The sequence below is a fragment of the Melopsittacus undulatus genome, chromosome 4, assembly GCF_012275295.1.
Source record: "Melopsittacus undulatus isolate bMelUnd1 chromosome 4, bMelUnd1.mat.Z, whole genome shotgun sequence".
NCBI classification, from domain to species: domain Eukaryota; kingdom Metazoa; phylum Chordata; class Aves; order Psittaciformes; family Psittaculidae; genus Melopsittacus; species Melopsittacus undulatus.
The window spans coordinates 93,796,133-93,808,370 of NC_047530.1; the positions used below are offsets into that span (position 1 = coordinate 93,796,133).

At 41.5% G+C, this 12,238-nt stretch overlaps 1 protein-coding gene across 1 annotated transcript; it reads right to left on the reverse strand.

Moving 5' to 3' along the window:
* Nucleotides 1–1,805: 1,805 nt before the first annotated feature.
* SLC16A12 (solute carrier family 16 member 12) lies at nt 1,806–11,770 on the reverse strand. Its single transcript, XM_005144084.3, has 6 exons — nt 11,627–11,770; nt 9,456–9,559; nt 8,101–8,244; nt 5,059–5,650; nt 3,624–3,883; nt 1,806–2,528 (listed from the first exon to the last, which is right to left on the reverse strand). Exons 1-6 carry the CDS (start codon nt 11,734–11,736, stop codon nt 2,266–2,268), a joined length of 1,473 nt encoding a protein of 490 aa, XP_005144141.2. The 5' UTR covers nt 11,737–11,770; the 3' UTR covers nt 1,806–2,265.
* Nucleotides 11,771–12,238: the final 468 nt, after the last annotated feature.

Sequence of the window (12,238 nt, forward strand, 5' to 3'; positions counted from 1 at the left end):
CATAGTGTTGTTTACCAGGATAAAAATGCATATACTATTATTCCAACAGGCTTTTACAATATGCATTTCTGGTGTGAACAACTGCTGATGTGTTACAATGTGGTAAACAAAGTAATTAAAGTTTTGTGAAGTAAATGACAATGGTAATTTACAATTTGTGGAAAACAGCTTATCTTCTGTGGAGGCCACACTCTTCCCTACATTTTTATATTAAAATTTTGCATTAAGATCTAAACCAACATCTTCATCACTTCTAATTTATAAACCCACTTTGTCTTTTTCCAAATGTGCATAGTTTTCCTAATGCATTAAGAAACACTCATGGATAATTTTTCTCCTTTTTTTATGAACATATGTTAAAACCAAACTTAGGGCTCAGGACTTAATTGCCAGGCAGAGCTGAAAAAGGTTATGTCATTAGTTTTAAGCAGTCTTTGAACTCCCATCCATGTCTGATTCTGTGGTCTGTGCATGTAGATCATGCTACTGGCTCTGACCACACTTCTAAAGCAGGGCAGCAGGAAATACTTCATTTGAGCATAGACAGCTGAAGACAGACAATTCTAATATGCTATATTTGAAATATGCATGAATAATAAAACTACTTGCAGCACATACTATTCATATATATATAAAAGTACATTATCCTCCTATGGCTATACTCTTGATCTAGATCAAATTGGTGAACATTAGTCTGTTATTTTCCCTTATGTGGCACAAAGTAGAATAGGACACGATAAACAACCATTGAATACACTGCACATGAGTAGAAAACTACTAGTTCAGCACTGGCAAAAATTATTTGGACTCTGATCAATTTGCTAATCAACAGAATGCAGTTGTATATAGCATCAAAGCACAGAAACGATTCACATTGCAGAATGTGAAATTCCTCCATTGCTGTCAATATTTTCACTCTGGAAACATAGAAACATCCTATTACATATGAGATCATCAGTAATTTACTCCATGAACTACATTCAGTCTGTGGCTCCTGTAAAGCAGCCGGCTATAGTATATTCCCCACACAAGTAGAAGGAAACCCATGCAAATCACAGCTGTGGTGTTCTGGTCATCCAGGACAAGTGCCCTGATCAGCTCTTCAGATGGCACAGACAAGTAATTTGCTCTAACTGAGGCTACAGCTTCTGGGCCTGAAAAGAGGCAGACTTGCCACTGCAATATGCAGAAACAACTTTGCTTACATCCTCTTTACTAATGATCTCTGGAGTGGGCAGTCTCACAGTCATCTGCTTGCACAGACTCATCAACAGCTGCTGATTTTATAGGAGGAAGATGCTCTGTGTTTGGAAAAACAATAGAGACTAGAGGAAACTCTGTTCTAGTCTCCTGAGCTGCCTTTGGGCTTCTTCCACTCGTGCAGATAAAGCAGGTTTGTCTATCATCAAGCCCAGTCCCCTGGCAAAAATTTACTGCTCTTCAGACAGCAGACTTGCCACGGCACCTCTTTCATCCTCCAGTAAGGATCAACCAGAGAATCATACCTGGAATGTCAATGTGTAGAAATTCAAGCTTTAAAGATATCCAGGGGAAAAAAAAGCAAAGCAGAAACCACCTCAAAATTTTGCTGTAGGGAGCTTGGGAAAGTCAGTCTAAAACTGTTTCTGAAATGAAATTGAAATGTATGTACAAAATTTAGGCACACCATAAAAATTAAAGCTGCTCCAGAGACACTTTCAGCATAAATCATAAATTCCTCCCAGATTTAAAAACACAAAAAACAAAAAACCAAGCCAAAACCAAACCACCCCAAACTAAAACAAATGGCTTTGGCATCTGACACAGTTATTTGCAAACAGTTTAATGCAGAATGATACATGGGGAAGGTTTTTGGTGGTGTGTGTGAGTAGTCCATTGAAAGATAATAGACCAGAACACCAAGAAGTTTATTTCATTAATACTATTTTTTAAATACTTCAAATTTTATTGTTCAGTTTTCATGACTGATTATTATTATAGCCAATTTTCGTCTTCTAGGTTATCTGTGGAGTCACCATACTGCATTTCAAACAAATCTGTGAACATTTGTATCTACAAACTCTATTTTCAGTCTAGCTTCCTTCTATTGCTGCATTTACTTGGTATTACTAATGTTGTATGTAGACTTTAGCCAACTAAAACATGCCAGCAAAATCTAATTAAGAGATGTCTTGTTTCACAGAAGTAGTATCTTCAGCAGTGTAACACTATAACACCACCTCTGTCTTAGTCATGGCTGTACAGTACTGAATCTTGATGCACTTGTCATCTGTTGCTGTAGTTGTTTATATCCACAGCCAAAAATTCAACATCTTTTTGGTCTAATTCTGCTGTGACAGAATAAGCTATTGCTCCATTAGTCCAGATGTGCTGTTTTGTGCCCGTGTCATTGGTGAGTGATAGCAAACGAGTTCTTCTGATTTTCTTTGCTAGATTTGCAAAGCACAATAACGTCGAACTAAATATCATAGAAAATCCACACAAGAGGAAGGATGCAGTATAACTGCCAGTTGTGTCTACAAGCCAACCTGTAGGGAAAAAAATCATGGGTTTTTAAAGGTCCACCAGAATTCTGATAATTTACAAATCCTGTGATCAACAGGGGTTTTATAAACTTCTGGAATTATCACTTATACATACAAACAAACAATACAGGTTTACATCACCATCACTATACTTTTACCTCCTGGGGCAGGGAGAGATTTGTCCTCAGCAGACAGGTAAGATTTTTATGGACTTCTGTTTGGATGTCCAATCCATGAAAAAAGGCCCAGAAATCATCACCACAACAGTAAATAAACATCTTTCAACTGAATGGATTTAGGTGGCAGTCTAAAGTCATGCTTAGTGAGCCTTGGGATTAAATACTGTGTGCATGACATTCTCATACAGAAACATCTGATGACATATGCCTAAGGCTCATGTATCACTTAAAATAATTCCACTTTCTGATGATTTCTGCTATGGCTAATTAAATTAAAAGATTCAAAAGTAGTGATTAACCAGGAATTGATGTGAACAGCAGACAAAATCCAGACAACATATATGTACATGGCTCTTTGAAAAAGATCTCTGACCTTCCACAATATTTAAAACTCTCTGCTCTCATCTTTACTACACTGTGACGGAACTGATGGGGAAAATGATGGTTAGATATTACAGTGATGAGCTTATGACCAAAGAGTACTGAAGCTGACTCACCTACCTGTTCAAAATAGTTTGGAGATGAAAAGATCAAGTCCTCTGCACCAAAACACCCACCTCAGAATGAAATTCTCTTTGCTTACATTTTCAAAATCGTGTAATTTCACAGTGAAATTTTGCCCCTTCTACTTGCACAATTTCTGAACTATGTGAAGTGGTGATGTAACAGCTCTTAGAAGTCCATTCCATACTGTTTTGCTTCTTAAATTTCAACTCACTCTATATGTAGAAATCACCCCGTCAAGACAGGGCTCAAGAGTGATCTAAAAATCTTATGAAGGTCTAGGCATGTTATTTCTCTGCCCAGGGGCTACTTCCACATTTAGCATGCATTTGCTGTCCTTCCTTTCCTTTTATGTTGCATTGACAGGCAAATCTGAAGTAGTGATAAGATTATAGGAAAGTCATTTGTGACTGACCTGCAACAGGCGGGCTCACTAGATATGGTATGGCATGCAGAAAATACACAACACCCAGTGCTGATGATAAAGAAGAAGTTCCCACTACATCTGCTGTTATGACAGGGATCAGTGTTACATAGGCTCCATCGAAGTAACCAAAAGTAAATGAGAAAGGCACAAGCAAGGGGAAGTTTTCGAGCACTGGTAGGAAAAGACAACAGAGGCCATCCATTCCCACAGCAAAGAGGTAGCAAAAGTGACGATGCTTCTTCAGACACCTGCAAATTTCAAAACAGAAAAGAAAAGGATTATCACTGGGCACAGTATCTGTTTCTATGCCTTGACAGTCTCTCTCTCTTATACAGCTCAAAGTTAAGTCCATTTTCTTGCACAGTCTTAAAGATAAAAAGCTCAGCACCAACGAGCTCAGATAGGGAAAGCTGTGCACCTACAGCTGCAGAAACATCTGGTAAGCTGCTGCCCATGCTGTCTGCAGTGGGTTCTGGGCTGCTCTTAGTGAGGGAACCACTCTGCTGCCAGAATTTCACAGCCTCTGAAGTTTCAGTGTTCAAAACAGTATTCCATTGGGCTTTACATCCCAGCTCAGAAAGGCACTCCCAGTATTATGTAAAAATATTACAGTGTAGGTCTCTTAGATGTCATCCTTTGCATCAGCCCTTCAACACTGGTGATAGTGTAAGCTAAGTGAGATGATAATTCCTTTCTCCCTGCCCCACAAAACCAATAATTGATTTTCCCACAAACTGAATAACTGAAAAGAATGTGTCCTTTAGAATAAAAATCCTTCTTAATTTAGCCAGTCTCTACTGAGGTTACAGATGCTGCACACAGACATCTGGAGTGAGCTGAGTTAACAAAGCATGGGGAGTTCTTACATACTGGAAAATGTATAACAATTTTAGGTCAGTTGTTCTGAGTATCTGCCCGACAGTGGTGGGCCAGACCTTTGACCCTTTCCCATTACTTTTGTGTCTCTCCAGCAGCACAGAAGAGTTGTAAAGGCAGAGGAAGTAAAGTGAGGTCTTCTACGAAATAAGAACAGAGGATCATGCTCATCATACCTCAGAGGCAGGAGTTACATTTCCACTATCAAATGCAAAAGAATTAAACAAGCTCAGAAGAGACAGAAACATTAAAGACATTTTTAACAAAAGTGTTAGTAGGCATTTTTGGCAGCTAGACTGTGTGCTGAGGGTTTGGGTTGTGGGGCTTGGGGGGGTTGTGGTTTGGTTTTTTTTGTTTGCTTTTTGTTTGTTTCTTTTTTGGGGGGAGAAGGGTTTTTCTCTTTATTTATTGTTGTAGGCTCAGGGTTTTTTCAAGTTACACATGCTACAGAAAAAATCCATAATGTTAACTTTTATATCTATTATGCCTCACTTGCACCAGCCTCCCACCAGTTAAAGCTTACACTTGCTTAGCCAAAAGGCATTACCTTCTATCTGTTAGCCATCCAAAGGTGATATTCCCAATGATGTCTATGACACCGAGTACAGACATGAGGAAGGCAGCCTGGTGGTGACTCACTCCAACGCTCAAAGCATAAGGCACTAGGTAGACAAAAAGAGGGCTACAGCCATATGCCATAAATAAAACCGACACTGCCAGCACCATGAAGCCTGGCATCAGCAAAAAGTTATATTCCTTCCATGAACAGTAGCATAAACATTCATGAGACCACACTTTGATTAAGGGTGAAAAAATGGACATTCGCTTTAAGTCTTGTTTCTGTGCTTTGGGAACATAATCCTGTTCAAGAGATTCAGGAGCAGTTTTACGGTCTTCCTTAAGAGCAATGGGCCGCATCAAGGCACCACAGACACAGAGGTTCAAAACAAAACCTCCCAGTATGAGTAAAGCTCCACGCCAGGAAAACTGCTCAATTAAGAGCTGGACGACAGGGGCCAGGATGAAGGTACCGATTCCGCTTCCTGACATGGCTATTCCATACGCCAGCGCTTTTCTTTTGTTGAAATATTTGCCCACCATTGCAATGGCTGGAGAATAGCAGAGTGCAAACCCAAGACCTAGAAGAGAAAGCACAGTGCAGATAGCTTAATACTAAGCATGACATATGGAACGCATTAACTTAAACCATGGAAACTACTTTCATGAGTACAAAAAAACAGGAAGCTTTTTCTGACCCTGTATTTTGAAGCCCTGTCACAGTGTGAAGAGAAACCAGGATGACTCCTTTCTTCCATGTCAGTCACTGATTTGACAAACCTAATGGATCATCATTAATCCACTATAACAAGACTGAGAAAGAAGTGATGGGATTCACTTAATAGCAAGAACAAGGACAATCAATAAACATCAGAGAGATGGTGTGTCAGCCTCTTCTGCATGCAAGATGAGGCATTGCCCTGGGATCTGCACAGATGCTAGCACTGGATATAGTGTCCTGATGAGGTACCACTTTGTTTTTCAGCCTGTTGCAACCCTGAACATTAATTTTCATGTCTCTGAAACCCAGTACAAAGAGTCTGTCTCTGTTACTAATGTTCTGCAATAAACCGTTTTTAGTCAGCTACACAAACTCCATGCATCAGCTCCTTGGAGTCCTGGCCATTTTAAATCCCTGCCTACAAATAAAGGGGGGGGGGGGGGGAGGGGGGCGGGGAGGGGGAGGAGGGGGGTGGAAAGCCTCAGAAAATAAAGCCATGTCCAATTTAGTAAATAAATGAGATCCATCTCTGAGACTGCGAAAAATATTGTGATCTTTGCTGCAGAACCAGAGAGCAGATTTTAATCATCAAATGCTTGCCTTATCACTAAAATGTGTATTTCTGAACGAGCTACAGAAATGAGTCCCTGACTAGGGTTTTAAGGCATGTCCTGCACTAAGGGTAAAACAGTCCCCACTGATTTTGGCAGAACTGGCCAATACAGGAGATAATCACCCAGTGCTGTAACCAGCTTGCCACGTCCTCCTCAAAGGCCACACTGTACAGGGCAGACACTAAGACTGCCCAGACAGGATAAGTGGATTAGAAGGACTATGGGCAATGGGTGCCAGCTCTGTCACCCCTCAAGAGACAAGAGGGGGAGCAGGGCAGAGAGCTGGGGTTGGACCTATGTGGGCAGCGGAGCCAGAAGAGGAGCCCTGAGCTGGACATCATTACTTGAGGACTGTAAAAATCGCACTCTATTTGGTGTACACACTGCTTATCTTTTTGTGAGTTGGTGGGGGAAATATACCCGAAAAAGTCAGTAATAATAAATGTCCTGTGAAAAGTGGAAATGCAAAGCTTGGGGCAGGAAACATTTTTATGCCTCTGGGAAGAAACTGCTACTTATTGACACTCCGTATCTCACCTCTGCTTCATTCTTCACAGTTTCAAGTCCTGAAGCTTTTATGGATTTAGACAGTCACCAGTTATGGTCCCATCCCCTCTCTTGGCTGGGACACCACCTCCAGCCTTTACCAAGAGTTCACCTCTCCATTAATTAATCCCCACAGACTGGAAGTTCACTGCTTGTAGAATTGGCTCTTTACAACTTCATGTACAAAGTGCAACTGCTTTTCCACTTCAGTATTCACTGTGGTTCTCACGAAGGAACCCTTGATGGCATTAGTGTGGTATGTGGCACAGTCCCTCTAGTTACAAGGAGCCTTTTTATTTGTTATGAACACATTTGTCAAAGATTAACACTGTAATACAGGAGTGACATGCCCTGCTATAAGGATTTTTATTTTTTTTTAAACAAATAAGCTGTGGCAGCATGTGAACTGCAGTAATTCCACCAACTCGTTACTAAACAGCAGGAGACCAAGTACAAGGGCTTATATCACCGTGGCTACCAGGTCAGTATTAATCAGGAAGGAATGTCTGTGACCATGGGCACCTCTCAAGTTCCTCTGTGTGCAATAAACACAGGGAGACAAGACAAAGATATTTGTTATCATCATACATGAACACAACTGGAAGAGCTGCTACAGCAATGCTACCAGGCAGCACTTTGTTTGTTTTTCAACTGGAATATAATGTAGACAAAAATAAAGTGCACAGCTGAGGAACCAAGTACTCACCCAGGGCACCTTTGCCTGATCACTCTTGTGTTTAGAGTAATTTTTTTTAATATACAAATATTTTTGGACAGTCTGGGACTCCTACTACAATAAATTCCTCCCAGATCACAAGGGAAAAGAAAAAGGAAAACTTTTTGTGTACCACCTGCAACAGCAGTCCTTTCTTACCTCAAATCATCTCAGAACTTCACCCATAGTCCTCTCTCTAACAAGAGTTGCTCTTCCAGGGTGCTGAATTTGGGCTGTGTGAGACTCACTGAGTGCTGAAGCCCTCACAGGTTCTCTTTTTAACAATGAAGGGAACGACTCTTGAGTATTTCCATTCAACAATGTGGTAGCAAATGACATGGAGAAGAGATCACCCCTCTTGAAAGGAAGGACCATTATTTTTAACATTCCTGTGCAGTTTTCCTGACAAGAGCAAAGGGGCTGAATGGCTCCTACCTGTAAGGACTCCTAATGATAAGTAGAGATGTTCCAGGCTGGTGGCAAATGAACTCAAAATTAGTCCAGTAGATGCAAGCAGCCCTCCTAACATGATGCCAACTTGGCAGGATACATGATTACTGATCAAACTCCCAAGCGGGGCTTCAAAGGAACAAATACAGACGATAGTTAATGGCAGGTCCTCACCCACAGTTCATTGCAACGGTCATCACCAAAAAGGAAGCAGTAGGCAGGCAGCAGACAACAATGATCACATACACAGAGTGGTCTTCCAGCATCCCCCTATCACAATGCTGTGAGCACCAAAATCTTCTAAAAATCATCTTCCTGAAAGTCAGGATAAAACTGAAATTTACAGTAGCTTTCTCAGCAGCCCTTTGTGTACACCAAAATCATTATAGGACACAACTAGTTCACAGTTCTGGGGGCTGAGAGAGGCCACAGCGACAGCTCACGCTCTTCATTACTCCGTGCTTACAACACTGAGACTGTCCCCTACCTGGAATTTGCACTTCAGCCCTCATTAACTTCAGGTGTTCTTCCTCGGTCCTCTCTGGCCTTGTGGGCTCCGCATCAGACCCAAACAGGAGAGGTCTTACACATTTTGGACCATCTCCAAGGCTTCTACCCCTCTTTTGTACTTCTTCAATGTTGATGGCTCCCAGATCACCATGCCCCTACCATGGGGTATCATCACCGGCCCTCTCCCTCTCTTCTACCTCTTAATGCCAGGGAGAGGTTATCCTTATTTCTCTTTTTTAACTCAAGATATAACCTGGCTGACACAGAAGAGTTGCTATGTCTCATTCCAGCTGTGTCCTTGTAGCAATTCTCACGGATTAACCCTCTTACACAGGATGAGAAATTGAGTACAACTACTGCATTGATACATGTCATTTTTAGTAACACTGAATTTTCTTTTAAGGGAAAAGACTGCTTGTAAACATACAAGTTTACTAAAAGGAGGAAGACTGTGACGTGATCTGAAGGCAAGATGTATGTCCTGTGCTAAGTCTCAAGGATGGTTCCAATCAGATGGTAAGAGAAACAATTACTCAGTTAGTAGATCTTGAACATGACTTGTCCCACTAGACCTTGACAAAAGTACATTTCTGAAAACTTAGATCATTTGGCAAAACAAAGTTCTACTTCTATTCTGTAGCACTTTTCTGCAATATGAAGACACTCCCTTCCTGCAAAACTATGCTGGAGGAAGCAGCTTGAATATACCATACCCCAGAGAGCCCAAAGTATCTATGTTTCCCAGCTGACTCCACCAACTTGTGAACATGCTAAAACCAGATGGAGCTGAAGAAAAAGCCACTATACTATCTTAAAAGTGTAATACACACCACAGAGCATCGTAGCACAGTCTACAATGGAGTGGATCCAAGCTGTTCTGGCATAGTCTTGCCCAAAGTATGTCTGGAACTCCACAAAAAAAATGGAGATGCACCTGGAAAAGAAAACACAAACTTGTTGAACAAAGGATATTTGCCTCACTGAAAACACCAGTCTCGCTCCTCAGGTGTAAAAAGTACCCACTAGAAGGTCCTCTCCAGCTCCCAGGAAAATCAAAACTGTGGTTTGTCTAAATCCCAAAGAGATGGAGATATTTTTAAGCAGTTTCCAGGGGATATTGGAAATGAAGGGCTACCTTAATGCATAAGGGGCAAGACATGAGCTGATGTGTGCAAGCTGAGTAATTCCAACAGTACTCTGTAAGGCACCTAGGCTAGGGTGATTCAACTTGAGAAGAATCCTTACTTTGCACTGGCAACAGCTGAGTCACAAATTGCTATCCAACTATTATCCCAATCCAGTGAGATTAGACAATAAAGCCAAATTACAACCTAATTCAGAAAGATAACTACTCCAGAGAGTTTCTGAACATTATAATACCATGTTTCTCACTGTGGTATCTAACATTAGATTTTTTACCACTCATATTATTTTTTAACTAAAGTGAAATTGAAGCTGTAATTATCACCAGCAGTTTATAGCCCACATCATGATGTTGTTTCCCTTGTACACAAAGCCCCAGCTCCCCAGTGTTTCACTGACCTGGTTGCTTGCTAACGGTGGCATTCACATCTGCACCAACTGGTGGGGCAGGGCCAGCATAGTAGGCCTATAGAGCTGACATCCCTATATCTATGTGTTCATGGATGCACAAGTGCAACGTAAAAGCAACTCTTCAGGAACAGAGAATCAAAACACAGCAGGAGCCATGGACCTTCCAACGGTTTATTAAAATGCTTCCAGAAGAGATTACTTTGCTCTGCTTAATGAGTCTTACTTTCTACCTGTCTCTGCAGGGAAACAGATTAAAAAGCTGTATAGTTTTATTCTGGTTTCTGGATCAGCAAGAGATCCCTTTTCCCCCTGCAATGAATGGCCACTCTCTTCAGCCTTTTTCTTTCACATTCTTCATTCTTCTAGATATTCTAGATGTGTGCCAGCCATTAGATGACTTCTTGGACATAAAACATTTCACACACGAAAAAAAAATTAAATCCGCTAGGAAATCTCTAGTGTTATGGAATAAGTACCTTTGCATACATAAACTAACACTGTGTGAATGTTTCCATTCCCCTTTTATGATGTTGACTCCAAGACCCTAGACTTTAGATCCCTAAACATGGCAGCTTTATTTTAAAAGAAATGTAAAATATAGGTACAAAACACCGTATTTACATTTTACTGACTGTCCAACAAGACACTGTGTCTCAGTGTTTCTCACTTACCAGAGTGCTTCTGTCTCTGCTTAACATAGCTTAAATGTCCACGTTCACACACACCAGGCTCCTCTGTCTCCAGCCAACATCAAAGTCACTGCGGAAGCCATCTCACCCCAGATGTATACATTATGTTTATGCAGGGCAGCAGTCTATTCTTGTTCTTTCTATTTTTGAGAAGTATTTTTGAGAAAATGTTTTCTGCATATTTCAGATACCAGGAGGTACAGAAAGGGGCCCCCTCCCTAGGGCATGGACCTTCTCAGGCAGGACAGTAGCTGAAATGCTTGCAGTAGGAGAAGTGGGTATTTACAGGCTTCTCAGAGTCAGGAGCCAAGGAAATCCACTGAGACTAGTAAAAATGAGCATGGCTTTGGGGTCAGAGGGGTGCAGCGGACCCAAAGAGACCCTACCTGATTTCTCCCTCCCTGACCAAACCACCAGAGCCTGAAATAATGCTGCCTGCCCCAGGTTTTGATTCTGTAAGAAATCAAGGAGATGGTGCTGAGAGATAGAGCAGCTGTCAGAAGAGACGAGACTAAAACCGGAAGGCTCATAATCTCTCAGCCTCCCACACAACCTTGGGGATTTCAGGAAGCCTTTAAAAACATAGCAAGAGAGAGGTTTGTACCTAGCCAGAATAACATTAAACCCTACAGCTGTGGGACATCAGGGGAAATCCCAAATCCTCCTCCTAAACAAAAAATACCAAAAAAAAAAAGAAAATAAAAAGGAAATATGTAATATTACAAACAGATCAGAAAGACAAGAAGCATCCCCTTTACCTCGTCACAGCCCTGGTACAGATAGTGACAAGGAAGCAGCCGGCAACGATCATCCATCCCCAGCCTCCATCGGGGGGGCCGGTGTGCTGGGCAGACCGAGGCGAGGCCATGGCACAGGATGGGGTGATTCCTCCCTCCTCCCTGCCTTAGTGGCAGGGACTGATTCTGGCTGGCACGCCGAGCACAGGCCCTGGCTGCCCGGCACATGGATCACTGGCCATCTGATGAGAGAAAACAGAGATTGCATCAGGGTGACCTGCACAGCTGGGCTATGACATACTGCTTTAGCTTTAGTGCATAAAGGTGAGAGCTTTCTTTCAAACACAGCTTACAGAATTTGTTGGAAGCAAAAGTGCCATTAGAATTTGGTCCTCTGTCTGGTATCATTTATTTCAGGGTAATTTGCCAAGCAGTTACATCCTAGTGAATGGCAAAGAGAACCTTTCATAACCTCACAACAAAATGTGTGCTTGTCAGAGCTTTTGAGCAGTGATTTAAGGTGACCAGGGTTGAAACAATGTCCTTGAAAAACATCAGTGAATAAAAACATCCAGAAAAGATGGCAAAACTATATTATACTGCCATCCAGTTACAGAAGCTAAAAAAAGCTAC

Coding starts and splice junctions, on each gene's coding strand:
- SLC16A12 (XM_005144084.3), bottom strand. CDS start 11,736: ATGGCCTCGCCTCGGTCTGCCCAGCACACCGGCCCCCCCGATGGAGGC. Junction 5,651..8,100: donor ATCATTAGGAGTCCTTACAG/GTAGGAGCCATT, acceptor TTTCTCTTCTAG/GTCTTGGGTTTGCACTCTGC. Junction 2,529..3,623: donor AGTGAGCCCGCCTGTTGCAG/GTCAGTCACAAA, acceptor TTTTCCCTACAG/GTTGGCTTGTAGACACAACT.